The sequence below is a fragment of the Brachionichthys hirsutus genome, chromosome 20, assembly GCF_040956055.1.
Source record: "Brachionichthys hirsutus isolate HB-005 chromosome 20, CSIRO-AGI_Bhir_v1, whole genome shotgun sequence".
NCBI classification, from domain to species: Eukaryota; Metazoa; Chordata; class Actinopteri; order Lophiiformes; family Brachionichthyidae; genus Brachionichthys; species Brachionichthys hirsutus.
Genome location: NC_090916.1, coordinates 3478260 through 3496275, shown reverse-complemented (window position 1 = coordinate 3496275; position 18016 = coordinate 3478260). Strand labels below are relative to the sequence as shown.

At 42.8% G+C, this 18016-nt stretch overlaps 1 protein-coding gene across 1 annotated transcript; it reads right to left on the bottom strand.

The window, feature by feature from the left end:
- Positions 1-9385: 9385 nt before the first annotated feature.
- On the bottom strand, positions 9386-11242 carry LOC137909335 (terminal nucleotidyltransferase 5A-like). The gene is made up of 2 exons (XM_068753784.1): positions 10817-11242; positions 9386-10201 (listed from the first exon to the last, which is right to left on the bottom strand). Exons 1-2 carry the CDS (start codon positions 11240-11242, stop codon positions 9386-9388), a joined length of 1242 nt encoding a protein of 413 aa, XP_068609885.1.
- Positions 11243-18016: the final 6774 nt, after the last annotated feature.

Here is an 18016-nt window from a genome sequence, read left to right as displayed (position 1 = left end):
AGTGGCTGATAGCTATAAGTAGATTTTACTTTTTGATTCATGTTCATTGGATTAAACGATCGGCCCGATTCATTTAGCTGATTTTGGAGGCTTGTAAAGTGTTAAATTCTGTGTGTCTGGTCAATAATTAATCTTCCAAAATTAACCTGTTATTGACAAACGCTCACCCTTTCACACACCCGCATGTACAAACCTAGAGACAGCAGACACAAGTCATGTAGGCTCGGGTGGAGTCACGCTTACATTTACCTTCACAGTTCAAAGTTATTGAGGCACACAGTGAAGTGCTAGCACCATATGAAGGCTCTTTAATGATGATCAATGAAGTTTTCTCTTAAAATAAGTGGAGAGGTTGTTGATTAATGTACATGACAAGTTGCAAAAATTTGATCCATCCATCCATCCATTTTAATCTGCTTATCCAGGGTCGGGTCGCGGGGGCAGCAGCCCAAGCAGGGAAGCCCAGACTTCCCTCTCCTCTGCCACTTCTTCTAGCTCTTCCTTGAGACGCTTGAGTTTTGGCATCTTTTCTCAATGTTTGTGTTTTTGCAGGGCCTGATTGGGATAATTGCAGATTTTAAATTTAGGTCTAAAAAGCAATTTGGTCTTTCTAAAATGACCGTAGATATGGCTGTACGCGTGTATGCGTGGTTTTCTTTCTAGGTGGCTCTACGATGAACTGGCGACTTATCCAGAGTGTATAACGCCTCTGCCTGCAGTCAGTTGGGATAGACTCCATTGTAAACATGTGACCCAGATCCACATAAGCAGCTGAAGACAAGGGCAATTACTGATTGTCTCGCCTTCCCAAAAAAAAAAAGAATAATGAATGAATAAAATTACACCTGTGAAATGTACTGCTCTACTTTTGAAAATCCTACCTGGTTAATAGATCCACTTCTTTTCATCAACTGTTCACAGTACTTTTAATTTGAATTGTGGCATTGAAGTCGGCGGGTGCATTTTGTTTGCTTTTCTGAAATGCTTCAGGCAGGATTCAGAATGAACTCCTAGAAAAAAAGGGCTTCCTGCAGTTTGGAATAGTTCAAGTCGACCGGTGCAGCAGCTAATGAAGGCTGCAGCGGATAATGTTTCATCACAGCTAAAGAACGAAGATCGTTTAAACATAATCGCTATTGAATACACATGAATTTAGGGATGACAAGATGGAAGTATTTGTGGGCAGGTTCCGCATGTGAAGGTGCACTAATGGATCAGGAATATTTATACACCGAGTTGTGTATTTAATTCACCTCTGCTGCTGCTTGAACAGACACCTCGATTTCAGGGATTTGTAGATTCAGATCGCGGAAAAATGGTTACCTGCAACGCACTTCCTGGATTAATTTGCACAGGAGAGACGATTTATTCTATTATAGACTTCTGGAATGTTGTTTCTGTCTGTGCTTTAATATGTCTCTGACAAAAACTGAGCAGCTGTGTTTAACTCTGGAGCTTTTGGTAAGTTTATTCTGCTATTTAAACAGAACAGTGTCATGTCAGAGGAACCACCAAATTCAGTCTGCAGATGAAGCCCAATATACTTTATTATTTCTGATGTGCGTATCGAATATAGCGCAGCTCCTCAGGAGCTTCTGTCATTTGGAGGCAAACTGCTGTGGCTGAGACAGTTTCTGAGCTTAATTATAATGGAATTGTCACACAGAAAACACCCCATAAACATTTTCCTCTCTCAGGGCTTTTTCCACCACGAAAAAAAGAAAAAGAAAAGTGAGCCTTCAGAAGTGATAACACATAAAACCACGGATGCATGAACTTGGAGGTCTGATGATGAATGTGCGCTGAAGATGAATACTAAACACGCCTGCAGAAAGTTCTTGAGGCTAGTTACAATTTTCAGTTTTTACTTGGGAACAAAGTCACCGTTAAGCTCGTACAGGTGTGCTTTTGGCACAGGCAGCAAACTGACAGGTGTGTTTGCTATTACAAAGGGATAATGACTATCATTACAGCGGAGGTAAAAACAGGCGTTGCTAGCAGGAGGCAGGCGACTAGAGGAGAGAAATAATGCTTTTACCAGGAGGTGGCACATAGACATGCAGTAAAATAAAGTACACAAGGAAAAAACACGCAAATGAACACCTTGGTGTGCTAAATTTAGCTTGAAAAGAAGCCTTTACAAGGCCTGCTAAAGGAACGACATCAAAGTGAAAATTAGTGTTTAAAACTGTTGTTGTTCATTGATAACATTCAGTGAACTATTCTAGATGTATTTAAGGTGTTTTGCACATTTGTGATTTATAAATAACTGACGTGAACAAAAGTTGATTATTGATTAGTTGTTTGTTACTCAGAGAGCGCAGACCTCCGCCAAGCAGCTCATTCCTTTCCTAATTAGATTTACACCATCCACATGGTGATCTGGATCATCATCAAACGGTTCTAAATTGTTTTTGGTATCTTTATAAACAAACCATGTGTAACCGGATGATTGGGGTTAATTGGGCAGGCAGGTGTGGGAGGGAGCACCTGTGGCCCATTTACCACTGATTGGGGGGGGGCGTATATAGGTGCTTCCCCTCCCTCGTTCCAAGTCCTCATTTGTGTTTTCCCCGTCTCGAAGGCAGGTTGGTTGTAGACTGTCACTGCCGTGTCTCTCCTTTTCATTTGTTTTCTTTTGTTTTTAGAGTGTAAATAAATGTTTTGAATTCCTAATGCCGTGCTGGTCATCACTGTGAGCGGACCTGTGGGTGGGGAAACCCGCTAAAACGAGTTTGGGACCAACGGAACAAATTAAAACTAGATCTTTAGGTGCAAGTCCTAAAGTGGCGTTGTCGGCAAAGGTCGGACCGTTTAGCCCCATATGCCCGACGCTACACATGGAAAGTAGAAGTGAATTGGAGTTCATGTGTGCTTTTAACTGATTTTTGAATTCATAAATGGAGTTTTAACAGTTAGAATTTAGTATTTTTTCCTGACCTCATTTTGGATCCAATCCAGATGAAGTTCAGTGGTGAGATAGAGGAGAGGCCCCCTCCTTACATGACTGTGTCAAATTCCATAAACATCAGTCAATAATCAACCGAGATATTGAGGAACAAATTTTGAAGCTCCATTGACTGCAATGTTACTGAAAATTTCAAACTGATCCGTAATCCAAATTTAATCATCTGTTCCTGGCAACATTCCCAACATTTCCTGAAAATCTCATCAAGATCTGTCCGGAAGATTTTGAGTTATCTTGGTAACAGATGGACGGACAAACAAACGCCAGCGATTACATAACCTCCGTCTCGGCTGAGGCAATAATGGTCAAATAATGGTTTGAAAACCACTTACTAATGTTATAGATAGTGGCATGACATTTTCTTTGTCATTCGAGGCACATTTATTAATGAGTATTCCTTTGAACGTCTTTATTTACCTCTAAGGCACCGCGTAAAAAGGGTATGTCCTTCCTAAAAAATATAATTGCTGACAACTATTTTAGGAATACTTTATAACATAGTAAGTATTTGCAACCTGCCAACATGAAGCTTCTTGCTATTAATGCTGATGGATGAAGCATAAATGAATGATGTATTATCCATTAAAAGGCAATTACAAACCCTTTTAACCATGCTAGCAGCATTTCCCTTGGTGTGGTCCTGCCGATATGTCGGTTCGGCTACCAGCTCCAATGCAAGATTAATTGTGGTAGATTATTTCACTTGGGCCCCACTCACAGGCAAAATGCACCTAAAATGCTCTAACCTCAACCCTCCAAACCTCTGGCACGTCCTCTGGAAAGATTTGGAGCGACATCAAGTCCCCGTCAGGATGAAATGATTGCAGCTTCTTCTCAGCTGCTTCTGTCTGTTGTGAGACGGTGGCAGAAAAACCTTCACCTTTAACAGAATTTAATTATCGGTTGAATTAATTAATCAGAGTTTTTTTTTTTCTTTTTGCAGCCACATGCATGCCACCAAAATGAAAACCCTTGAGAGAGGTTGCAGATGTACTTTCCTGCCGACTCCCGTTATTAAACGAGATAATCCTCTCTGCGGTTGTCTGTCAAACTACCAGTATGTTTCCCTGCCTCTTTGAATGGCTGAGTTTGTGCATACTGGTACATACTGGTTTCCATATTGGCATGTTGCGCCTTCAGCCCAGTCTTGTTGTCCAAACTATTTATGCTTCCAGGCGTAAACACACTGATTTATTGCTATAGTTTGCCAGATGTTTGCCATCTGAATGAAGCCTCTCTTTGATTGGTTCCGCGTGTATAAATTAACATTATTATGTTGTCTGAAAATTAAGAGTTTTGCTATATTCATAATCTGTTAAAGCTATTACACCAAAAGCCAGACGCATTCAAATGTCAGACAAATACATGGAGCGCAGACACAAAAATGAAGACATGCATTCTCACACGCTTGCCCCCCCCCCCACTACATTTCGCTCTATGGCTTCTGCTCGCTTTCACGCACAGACAGCCACACACTGTTGTTTCTCACAGTCTCGTCTTGCTGTTGTTTGGTTTACTCGATGGCCTCTGACCCTGGATTGGCTGCGCTGGATGGACTCTTGGCCCAATTGTTGCTCCAACTGGTTCATCTCCAGCAACACCCCGTGGGACCAGAATGTGTGCACGCTTGTTTTTGTGCCCTTAAAAACTATTTTACATGTTTACAATTCCTCAGTAACTTCAGGGCCAAGTACACGCAATAACTCTGTGATTTAGATAGTTATATACATACAAATATTGTTTTTTGATATGGCCATTTTTTTTTATTGCTCTTGATTGCACTGGTCGAACTGCTACAATCTAGAAGGCAGAGAACTGCGCCTTGTGAATTCTGAAGCTTTATACCAACATTAGCTGTTTCAATATTGAATAAATTTCTAATATATATTTTTTCATTTTTATTATGCTTCAAGTATCACATGGAAAGGTTTTAGATGACCTTTTCCTCACGTACAGACATTAGTCCGTGCTCTCCCGCTCCTTAACAACTTAAAAGCCCACCCTAAGCTTACTGTGTTAGCTCATTTCCTGCTTGTGCAACAATTGACACATCTCACTCTGTTATTATCAGTTCCCTTTAAGCCCTTGATAAGGAAGTGTACTGATTTTTATTTTTATTTTTTTATGGTCTGTTCCAGTGTGAGTGATCTAAAGGGCCAGACGAGATAAGGAAGGGATGTGTTACAGCACAATAGATGGTGAATCTCCCTGCAGCAGCCACACCACAGCACTGACCACATGCTTATGGTGGGAGGTTAATCAGCTTTCTGCAGATGGGCTAATGTCCTTACAGCGCTTGAGAGGGGGGCCTATATTTAGTGTCCACTCTCCCTCTTAACAGGGGATAACGTTGGCCCTGTCCTCCTCTCCGTAGCTCAATTTCTCTTTGCTTAAATTGATCAGAAGTCCATGCAGGCAAAGAAGAAAGAAAAGATGCAAAAAACTTCTTACAGCTGCTTACTAGACAATTTAACTAGACATTGTGCAAGAGACGTTCGACTTGCAGATTGGATGTTTTGTTTTGTTTTTAATTCAAAGATTATGAAAGCTGAAAATATATGAGTCTAACACAAAAGGGAAAGCAAAGTAAAAGATAAGACTTAAAGGTCACATATTATAGCCTTTTTCCAGAAGTTAACGCAGCTCCCAAACACTTATATGAAATATCTGTGACAGTCTTTGGTCAAAATAGCAAACAGATGCTGCAGGACAGCGTCCCTCTTTTCTGTCTCAAACAGCTCTGTCAGAAAAAGTTCATAGCGGGCACAGCTGCACGCTACCATGGTAACCGGTGAGGTGACTTCTGGGAGCAACATGCCTACCAAGATTCAGCCATACATATTTGAACCGGAGTCCGATATCCACGAAATCGAGCAGGTGGAGGCTCCTGAGCAATTTTGTCAGAGAAGAACACAACAAGATGTCTCTGAATGGTCGGTTATGAACTTTTTCTTACGTGCACATCTCTTCATGTATGTTTTTACAGACACGGGCTGAGTGCACGCAAATTTGGGCTGGTAATGACCCGAAACCACCAAAATAAGAGCGTAGAAACATGGGAAGAGTGATTTTTTTCCCAGAATATTTCCCCTTTAAACCTGACATTATTTTGTCAGCAGGGTAGCATCTGAGGCTGAGGTATTAGTGAGCGGCAGAAATGGCGTCAAGTCGGTTGCCATGTGTCCCCGGAGTCCAAGGCTCTGCTGGTAGCAAGGTGTCAGCACATGCATGACATACACGCTGTCGCAAATACACCCGGAGCAAATGAGGTCTGGCAAACGGTGCGGCGATGGCTGCTGATGCTCGTTGTGACGTCTCGCGGGGGGAAAATCCTTCACGTTCAGCTGTCCCTTGCTGGCAGCGCCGGTCGTGTCCCGCCGGGATTACGCCTCGAGACATTCACCCAATGAAGATTCCTTTTCACCTTGCAGCACAGCAAACGTCAGAGCCGTTCACCTCGTCCTCGGGTTGATGGGGTTAATGAAGCTAAAGATCAGTTTAAGCTTCCTGTACAGTTTATACTGTAGACGTTGTAGCTGTCTGTGCATGACGTAAGCGATAGACACACTGTGCTCTACAGCAATCGTCTTTGTTTTATTTTTGCTTTTAATTCTCAATTTTGAACACAATTATTTGAATAATGTTCATGTCCAGAGTGATGCATTGAAGGAACCTCTTCAGAGCAACAGAAACCCTTACACTTATTAGCACAATTACAACGAGCACAAGTTAAATATGCAGCTCAGCAAAACCACCTTGTCCACGTGCACACCACAAATTCAGTTCAATGACACAGCTCTGCCCGCTACGTTAGCCAAACACAAACTGTACAAAAATAAAGATTAATAGAAAAATATATAACATATTTTGAGCAAATGTGCTGTGCGGAAAACTGAAAATGCACAGCTTTAATTCCATGAAATAAAACAACAATTTGCCTTATTGCTCTTAAATATCAATATTTTTTTACTTCATTGTTTGGTGCTTTTCTGTGCTAATAAGTTTCAGAACTTTTATATCAACATGCAGCTCAAGTTTCAACACATTGTAGAATTGAACTGCTTTCAATACATTTGCCAATATTAACTGTGCACACATCATCTTTAAAGCTTCGGGCCTCATGTAAAACAGATGTTAGCATACTCTGTCAGGTCTCACACATTCCAAGCAACATGCCTTTATGCCACTCTGCTGCTACATCACTGCGTCAATCATCCATCCTCCACCCTTCAGACAAACACACGTTGGGATTTATGTCCTTATTTTCTCTCCAATTTACAGAAAGTTAACTTGTATTTTATTTTATTTTACTTTACAGGTAGTGCAGTATAGCTACATGATTTAAAAAGTAACAGATATATAGGAATATATGAAATTCATTTATCCAAAAATTCCAGTGTAATTTCAGAAAACTGTCTCTGTTTCAAAATGCATTTCAAACTCGCATGCTTCATCTATCAGAATGCGAAAGGTGAAAGGCCATCAATTTCACATCATCCCACTGATGGATATCTGGTCAAACATGGAAACCAAAGAGCCTTAAAAAAAGACAAAAACACAGGGAAGATAGCAAAACATGGCTGCCAGCAAAAAATGGTTTAATCAAAAAAAGCGGCTTTGCAAATCTTTTATGGGAAAAGCACACACCTTTTTTTTTCTACCCCACTATACACAGTGGAACACAAATATTACATTTTATTTGATTAGTGGAAAATCCCACACGGGACAATAAAAAGAGAAAGCTCATTAAAATGCAATTCCCATCATTTTCAATTCCATATGAACTCTTTAGCATGTAGCTTAAAAAAGGGTGTGTGTGTGTGTGTGTGATATTGCTAAAAAATAAAGTTCTATTTTTTCTGGGATGGCAAATAGGATACGAATAATTGTCTACTAGTGGAAACAATATGTTTAAGGAAAATGTGCATCACTTACAATGCTGAAGCATCCATGTAAGAACTTTTGGACATACCGCCTGATGCCGTTAGTTATGGCTCTCAGACTGTTGCTTTTCCTGCCAGATGATTCCACCCCAGTTTTCTGGGTGTGTTTTCACACGGTCGCGAACAGCCAAACCCTGAAGCGTTTCATATCCTTCATATTCTCAGTGCTGGTTTGTTCGGAGTTGGAGAAAGCAGTTTGTCAAGGAAGCCGTCTTTAATTCTTTTGAGAATCCAAACCACTGAATGTGTGTGAGGATGATTTGCAGAGTCTAATAATCTGGATAGAGAAGCCGGTTTGGTCTCGGCTTCATCTCCCGAGAATCCAGCTATGCCTTAGCTTTGTTAACACCCACTCATACAACTGTATGCACTGGTGCAGTAGTCGGTACTACTAGACAAAAATATTTTAAGCACCCAAACCCATTTCCTTCGTTTGAGGTGATCAGATCACATCCTTTGTGTTCATTGGTTCACCACAGACTCTAAAGATGCGAACATCATTTGTTCCCATGCTGCTCAAACCTCATTTATTGTTCCCCTCTCATGAAGCTGCATTTATTTCCTTTTAACTGCTTTTTTTAATCTCCCCTCCCGCTCTCTGTACAACTGATGACACGCTGTTACTTCCCCTTTGGTAATCAGGATGTGAGCTCGAACAGCAGGACTGCAGATAAGAGTAGTCTTCAACTAAATGTCATCAAAAACAAAAAACGTTCGTCCAAAGTCTACCTCAGAGCACGAGACCTTACTGCAAGCAAAACAACACAGTACACCCACTATCACCTTAGAAAAGTAATTCAACCTCGAAGGTTCTCTACAATAATACAGAAATGATTCATTTGCTTTAGGCTTCTCCGAGGCACTTTAAATTATTTCTTTACAGAAATAAAACATGCATTGTTGTGTTTTTTTCTTCTTCTTCTCTAAATTTAGATAAAGCTGAGTATCAAAGTAGATCTTTGGAATTGTAAACAAAAATCCAGTTCCTCATTTTGTTTCATCTGTGGAAAGGTCACACACCCACACACACGGAAAAGGTCAGAAGGTTCTTTTGCAATGAATCAACATCTTCATCAGATCATGTTTCTTCCATTACGCTCTGAGTCCATTTGCAAGTCTGTTTGAGTTTTCGGATTTGAATATTATACATGTGACACGATAGAAAAGAGAAATACTGTCATATCTGGGCTTTTAGTCTGAATCAATCTGATGATGAGCGAGCGCCAGAACTGATGGGTCAGCCTCTGTCGGTTGCATCTCTCCGTCTGTGCTCTGCCCATGCTGTTGTATCCTAAACAGGGGAAAAGGTTCCTTTCCCACTGCCAGGCCGATCATTCCTCCTCCTTCCTCTTTACCTCTCTCTGAGTTCGTTTCATGACTCTAAATTTCCCCAGTCTCAAGGAAGGACAAATTCTGTAAAGGAGGTATGGGAACTTTCCGTTGCACTTCATTTTATGCATGAATGCGCACATATTTAGTTACAGGGCAACCAGGTGGCGTACATGGGATGCTGAGGAGGAGTAAGGTAATGCCGAGGAGGCGAGGGAGAACAGGGGTAGAGAGGCTGAACTTGTGCAATGTAGTAGTTGCTGAAGTTGCTATCTGCAACATAAGGAGCCGGCTGGTAGAAGCAGGTGACGTTGGCGGCGTTGGGGATGACGTTCTGGTTGGCCAGGATCTGCAGCGCCAGCGAGGAGATGAGGTTGAGCGTTTGACGCCTCTCGTGGCCCATGAGGCACACCGTGCTCTCCTGCACCACTTCGTACAGGGTGGCCAGATAGTCATACTTCCTGTCCTCCAGGTCGGCGAGATGGTTTTGCAGATAGGACTCGAGCTTCCTTCTCTGCTCGCCGATATCCGAGAAGTCTATGAAAAAGCGGGAGCACATGTAGCGCTGCAGCAGTTTCATCTCGCTGTCAGATGCTGGACGGAAACCCCGCACCAGCAGGTGACAGTACTTTAGCAAACCGCCTCCTCTGATCTCCTCGGGGCTCCTCGTGCAGATGAGGCGCCTGCGCAGGTGATCCAGGGCGGTGGGGAAATCGCCGTAGACGCTCTCCCCGAGGATCGTGGGATGGAAAGTGGCGGCCATGGGGTGCTCTGAGCACTCGTAAAACAGAAGAAGTGAGTCCAGGCGGATTTGGAAAGAGTCGACGCTGAACTCAAACTGTCGCCGAAGAGAGTCCACAAACTTAAGCTCCACATTCTTACCATGGTTGTTGGAGAGAGAGATGAGGCTCCAACGGTCTGAGTCGTTGCACACCTTCACCATTTTTTGCACATAGGCCTCCTAAAAACAAACATTTGGCGTCAACACAGAATGAAAATGAAGAAATAGTTGCAACGTGAATTTAGGTCGAATCATCTCAGGCTTGTTCAAAGCTGAAGTCAGCGTTGCTGTTAGTAGGTGCGTATAATTAAACCTCTATTGCTATGCTCATAAATCTGAGCATGAATGCTCACTGATCTAACCACAATAAAAATATAAAAAATAAAAGTCCTGCTTCCTCCTTTTAGACCAGCAGCACAGCTCTACTTCTTTTTCTGTTTACTGTCCTGACCAGCCCCCCCCCCCCCCCCCCCCCCCCATTACAGATGGTTGTCAGACACTATGCATGGGGACTTTTTGTGCTTTTGAACCACCAGTAGCCTATAGGCCACCTGATCCAGGTAAATGAGGGCTGACAAATTAATATGATCTCCAATTGGATTAGACAGAACTCCACCTTTCTACTCCATGGCAGTTACAACCTGCTTGCATGTAACCAGGGCGGATCTTTATCTTCAATTGATTAGATTTGTTTATTCAAGAGTAGAATAAGCAAAAGTTAACTAGTCGATTGCATTCTAAATAAAATGATAGAAGTATCAGATTCATATTCTATAACTCCATAAGCTTATATACCTTTAAGGTCATTGGGGTAATCCTTTCTTTGTTCACTCCCTCCGGCAAGAAGTCGAGAAGAGAATCCAGAACTATGTCTTTAACGATCTGAAACTCCATCTCTCCTTTCAGCTCGGCGCAGAAGATCAGGTCCAGGTCCTTCCAGCCCAGCCCGCTGTCCTCGTGCAGCACGTAGCTGGCAGCCGAGCCGTTCAGCCGCACCTCCCGCACGTGAATGCGCTTCTCCTCCAGTCGGCTCCGGACCACCTTCACGATGTCCCGCGGCTTCACCTCCAGAGTGGGGAAGCTCCACCGGCCGTGGATGGGGATGGAGCCGGTGAGGATGGCGTCCAGCCGCCGCACCTGCTCCCAGTTGAGCACGCTGAGGTTGACGCTGTCCCCGTCGGAGCAGGAGGCGGGCGGAGCAGGGGCGACTTTCTCATCCATGTTTGAGAGAGAGTTCCAAACGCCACACTAACTCCTGGAATGAAATTCAATTCAACGTTCGGAGCAAAGGCGCATCACGGCAGCAAGATACTGGACGCAACGCACCTTTACGCATGAACGTGGGAACTAGTTGGGCGCGTAATGCTCGTCCTGCTTCTTGCATTAAGTCTGCAGTCCAGACAACTTGGAGCCATGAGTTTTCTTAGTCACTGTCCATGCAGCGTCCGCTGCGCGCTGCGCGCTGCGCAATGGCGCCGTCCCCAAACTCTGGACATCTGGCAACTGTAAAAGCTTGAAGCGACAAAGTCAGCCTTCCCTTTGGTCCCAGAGTCTCAACGAACGATCCATCCTACCGAATCAAATGTCGCATCCATGGTGGAAGATGTTCTTAGATTTTTTTTGCGCGCCCGCGTTGCGTACTGCGAAATCTGCACGGCATGTGAAGACTTCTGCGCGCACCTACTTCCAGGTGTATAACTGCTCCCCGCCCCCACCTCACATTTTGGACGTTTGCTGCTTGCTGATGCTGCGTGATGGCGCAGAGGTCTCACTCCACAGCTGCGAGAGGAGCTGTGGATCAGTGCGCTGCCCGTCTGAGGCGCAGGGGCGGGTTCCTCTGATTGACAATCCTCTCCCGCTGTTACTCCGAGTGGCTGACAGTGGGCGTTGCGAGGGAACGACACAGATTGAATCCTAAACTAAACTCCAAACTATCGATTTGGGTCAAATCCCCCCCTCTGCTTCATTCCAAACGCACTCAATAAGGCGGCTGCACATTACCTGCACTGTCAGTAAAGGTATCGATTACATCTCTGTTCACTGATCAACACGTTTTTTTTGTACTTTGTACTTTGAATCTTACTTTGAAAAGAAGTGATTTGATAAGAAGCGCTATAGTTGTTGAACAGCCTTCACCTGCACGGCTCATCTACACGGCCAGGAACTCACACAGACTCTCAGGAGTGTGCATGTTCTCTCCAGGTTCTCCAGGTTCTCCAGGTTCTCCGGATTCCGCCCACCACCAAGATCTTAGGTGAAGTGGTGACTCTAAATTGTGCATAGGTGTGAGTGTGTGTGTGTGTGTGTGTGAATGATTGTCTGTCTATGATTGGCCCTGCGATGAACTGGCGGCTTGTCCAGGGTGTACCCCGCCTCTCACCTGTAGACTGCATGGGACTGGCTCCAGCACGACCCACGGCAGACCCAGTTACGGATAAGCAGTTAAGAAAATGGATGGATGGATGACGGATGGATGGATGATGGATGGATGGATTACAGTTCCAATGCGATCATTCACAGGTGAGGCTATAGGAACGCACACACCTGTAATTGAATTTACAGTAAAAACTGTAACTGTAACATCTCTAATATATTTTAAGGTGTCAGGCTATAGACCGTCTGTCTGGGTTAGTCACGGTGAACCGTCGCAGATCTTGGCTCATACGTCTGCGTCATCGCATACGAGCCCATAAACCAGCTTACTGCAGATTACCCTGTATGTGCAGTGACACACACATTCCCACAGATGCACACAGCATGTGGACAAAGACACATGCATGTACTCTGCAGATACTGTAAACCTCAGCTCCATCATTCTCTATATGCATGTAATGAGAAAGGCATTTTAGAAATGTAAGGCACAATGACAACATCAGGATGTTGGAGTCACCTGTACTCGTTCTTGGAATGACTGACTAAACATCCATGTTTTCTCATTACCTTCTACATGATGCTCTGTGTGTTTTAAAGTTTAAGTGAAGAAAATGAAGAGAAAAAAAGATTTTTTTTCAATAAAAATGAAAAAAACAAAATCAGTGACAGACAATGTTGCATCAGTTTTTCCATGTTAAAGACAACGTGAGTTTGAGGCCTTCCCCGTCAGGCTTTTGCCCCGACGAGGAGCAGATATCTGACCTCTGACTCGCCAAAGTGGATGACACCAGCTCGGTTTCTGTTGTCTGACAACATCAGAGGATTGACAAAGGGATTTTAGACAGGCCCCTCCACAGGCAGCCACATTGGGAAACCAATTTGTGTCTGTTGATTCCTCTAAACCTGTGCGTTGACATAATATACCATGTCCATCGTCATTTCCATTCCCGTTTTCACCATTCCTACAAGTGGAAGTTCATTAAGAGCTTACGGTGAGCCTGTTAGCCAGACATACCGCCACTGCCTTCTCTGTCTGCCCCACTCACACCTCCTACTTCTATTCTTTTATTTAGCTTTCCTTATTCCTATACTCTTCTGGTCTGACCCAATATGCAAACTTTACACAGCCCACCTCGATATTTCATGCCATTGTAATCATGGGAAGGATGGAGGTCCTTTACGGTTGATAAGGAAAACGCTGATTCAGCCGAGCAAGCACAACCATCGGAAACACTTAACAATGGACTTTTGTGTATTTGCTTCAACCTGCTGGTAACACAGATAGTGTTAGATCAACGACATAATTCTGTCCACCATGATTCACATCCGAAGCAGATTCACCTCCTCTCCTTCCCTTTTCTCTCTCTCTGCTCTCTTTGCTCGTTTGTATCTTGAATTAATCAAATATTTCCTAATTATCTGGTTATATGTTAAGTTGGGAACACAGTTGGACCCGTCTACAGTTCTCCTATCAGAATGTGTAGGTTTGCTGGCTTTCATACTGTTAGACTCATGCAATTAAAGGTGTTATTACTATGATATGCACACTGTCGTTCAGCCAGTCCAGCCTATTTCCCTATGATGGCTACACAGCAGATTTAAAGGATATCCTAGCTAATGAACAAGAAAAGACATACTTTAAAAGTATGTCTGACCCCAGCAGGAGATATTTGTTGAAGCCTTGGAGAACATATTTATCTATATAAGCCAGCACTAAACTCTTCCACAGCCTATAATGAGATTCACCGATATGCCGTTCACTGTACAGCGGCGCTGCAGCGGTCGTCTGGAGGATTGTGCTCACTACATGTCGAAAAGTGGATCTAATTTAATGTCACTTTAGGACAAAGTGAAATAAATGAGCAGTAAGTTGCAGGTAGCAGTCATACTTTGGAAAAGTTTGCCTTTTTGAGTTGTTTCTAATTTATTCTAACTAAGTCAATCCTAACGAAGTCAATAGATTTCTCCATTATGAAAAAAAACAGCAACCAGATGGTTGATTTCTTTCCTGGTTATGACTGATACAAGCAAAGTATACTGCCTCAAAAACACACAGGAAGTGAATCTCTCTATCTGTGACTCAGCTTCCTGTGTGATACTGTGGTAGGAAGTATCAAGACCACTCTGGCATTCTGTGTTGATCTCTGTCTGATGTAGAGGTGAGAGGTGGAAACGTGACGAGATGAGTTTACTATACTGGCTGCAATTGAAAATTATTTTAAAAGCAATAATGTAAAAAGATGATTAAAGAGTTCTTGTTAGAGATCACCATTCATTAATAAGGAAGAGAGCCAGATATTAAAGGTTGGAGCCGTAGCGTGATTTTGCAAGGTATAAATATATATATATTCACTATTTATTTTTTTCCGTTGCAAACTATGACAAGTGCCTGTATTCACACCAAAATAGTTTTTTTTTAGAGGCATGCCTTTATTTCAATGCTGTTTCATAAGATCTTGCCTTACTGTATTACTTCCACCTCTGTTCACAGATATTTCTGTCCTGGGGAAACTGGAAAGCCCCTGAATCCTGTCAACAAGCACTCACACAGAGCATTAAGGCGCTACAGTGGCATGACTGGAGTCTCACCTTTAACTTCCCCAGACATGACACGAGATGGCGCTGTTTTCAAACACTTACAACATACAGTAAGTTCAGAACGTCGGTCTCCCCCCTTCCCTCTCTTGTGAATCTAATTTTCCCACATTTCATCCCACACTCAAAAATGCTAGCACATGTATTGTTACAGCTGTGTTGGGCAAATAGTGTCATCCAAGAGTCACACTAATTCATTTTTACATTTAATTTGATGTATTATGCACTAAAGAAATGCAGGCAGCAATTATAAAATGACCACATTTATTTACAATCACCTCCAATTCTTATTCTCTTCACATATGTGGGGCGTTAGGATGAGACACAGCTGTGGTTCTGTTCAGAATAATGCTCACATTCAAGACATTAGAAGCTTTGTTGCAAAGCTCAGGTCGTAGGATTGGTTTGAATGCACAATGTCACAAATCCAAGGCAATTAAACATTTACATTTGTCTATTTTTTTTTAACAGTGTCACCTATATTTCAGCCATGCGCTCTCTTGGTGGCTGAATTTGATGCCTCCAGTGATTGTTTGCAGGTGTTGATGTGGCCACAAGCTCTTTGATGCGTGTGTGAGTCCATGTTAATAGTTGTGTGTTACTGAAATCCCATTATAGACCATATAGTCTGCATGTGTACATGCAAACTATAGGTTGAAGATAACATTCCTACAACACGGCGTCTCCACATCTGCAGCCGGTTATTGGAACATTGTGCAGCCTCAGGCTCTGCCTCAATGACAATAAAAACACAACAAACACACATGTGGAGCCTCACCCTCTCGGATGCGGTAATCCGTCTGCTCACATGATCAGCATATGACATGATGAGATTAATTTGCATCAGATCAGGTTGAGGCTGAGTTTTAGGAAGGGACAAAGAGGATCTCGGGATATTGAAGGAAACCCCCCCACGGCTTTGTTTGACACAGTTCTGCAGATGCTGCAGCTGCAGGTGGCAATAATATTGTGTTTGGCACATAAGAGTGTAACGCACCCCTCCACCAGTCGCACCTTGACGTCTGCTCGACGACGACGTTGGGCGATTTAGAGGTGAGGTGTTCCGCCATAGGTCACAAATGGGAATTTGAAGGTCTTTGTCTCGGTGTGGAGTCTTGGATGAAGATGTGGAAAACAGCAGCAGAACAAAGTGACTGAGACTGCATGGATGAGTTGAACATCAGGAAAGGGGTTGGAAGCATAACAAGCTGGAGTGGATAAATGAAGAATGCTTTCTGAATTCCCAGAGGACCATGTCATTGCCTCACTTACAACGTCCCGCCAACTGGGTCAGTCCAAGCTTTTTGAGGTCGCACAGTTTTCTTGATTCACCTCATGTGATGATGGTTTTTTTCCCCTGGGGCCCATTTCTCACGCCGGCCAATGCTGCCTCTTGAATTTATTTGACATTTGGACCTTTTTTCTTCATTTGCTCTTCCCACCTGAGCAATTTCTTAGCTCCTAATCTTCACCTCCGTTGATTCATTTCAGTGAACCATACATGCATTAATTGAATGAGCAACTAAGTTGATGAATGGAACATCAAAAACATCTGCGTCTGATGCAGATTTAACCACCTAAAATCAAGCCATCAAGCTTTTTATTAACAGAGGTAGCACTTAAGAGTCATGGCATCCATGCATCCATTTCTCCATCCTTTGTACTTTTGTTTTTGATTTCACTGTGAGCGTGTCTCTGCTGGTGTTCTTCAGATCTGTATTCGACCCTGTTCTGGTCAACTAAACGAGAACAGCCTTCAATGATCCCTTAAACTTTGCAATCAGCTCTTCAGCTCTTTGAGCCTTTCCTGGAAATATCCCTTCTTGGACTGGATTCTTGGTTGTTGCCTCGTAAATACTTGCCGTATGTTTATAATCAGATCCTTTCTTGATCAGAGCTGAGAGGAAAATAAATAGGATGGATTAGGTTTGGATGGAGCGTGTATTTGTGCATTGATGCCTTCGAGTGTGTTCTGGTAAATGAATGGCAAAGCCTTACATGATGCTGATATAATATAATCCCTTGATTCAAATACAACCCTGTCTGTTAGCTATAATTTAAGCATCACGTTTTTTAAGTTATTAAACCTTCATCACACTGCAAAGCCATTAAAGCAACAGGCGGCACGCCGAACAGCGGAGTTTTGGTTCTCTTGTCAGTCTGCAAGGATGAACTCTAATAAACTCTGATGCCAGTCTGCTGATTATTTTTAAAACCCAATCAGGGGAACACAAATGAGATTTAGGTATTATTATCAATTGCAACATATTTCCCATCTACAAGTATTTGTTAATCGGGGAATTAATGAATAATGAACTCAAGTAGCTGCAGGACGGAAGGAGGACAGACGGAGCAGAGGTCATACAAGGGAATAACAAAACAAAACCAAGTGGTCCCTCACTGTGATCAGCTGTTGTGGCAACACATGCAAATAAATAAATAAACACAAACGTGCAATAAAGAGCGGTATGATTTAATGTCATGTCATCATTTGGTGTGAAGTCTCGTCCTTACCAAACAGCCTCCCACCATCTCACATACAGTGTGAATAGACATGTGAGCCATGTGGCAGTTATATGATTTGAATTATACTGAAAGAAAACATGTAAGCAGAACTTGGTTGAAAGATTTGGCCATTTGTTTTTATTTTCTGTGTGAATTTTTCTTTTTTTTTATTGGTGCTGGCACAGAAGCTCTGAGAGCTTCACCATCAAGTCAGAGTTTTATCTGAGGCGAGACCACCATGACCTTGAATTACAGTGATATGAGTGTATATCAAGTCTAAAGGCACTGGATCATCATTCTTGTCCTGACAACACAGATTATTCATGATCGCAAATTATATCAAAATGCAGTTTTGCAAGGTGGCTTCGTCTTCTGCACAGCAGACATCCCATAAAAACATTGGCCTGTATTCACAAAATGAGTCACTGGTAAACCTTTTTTTTTTATCCCTTGTTGGTCTCTAAAGGAAGCTCTGGAGATATTTTTCATGGAATAACTTTAGTGCTTTAGATGCTGTTAATA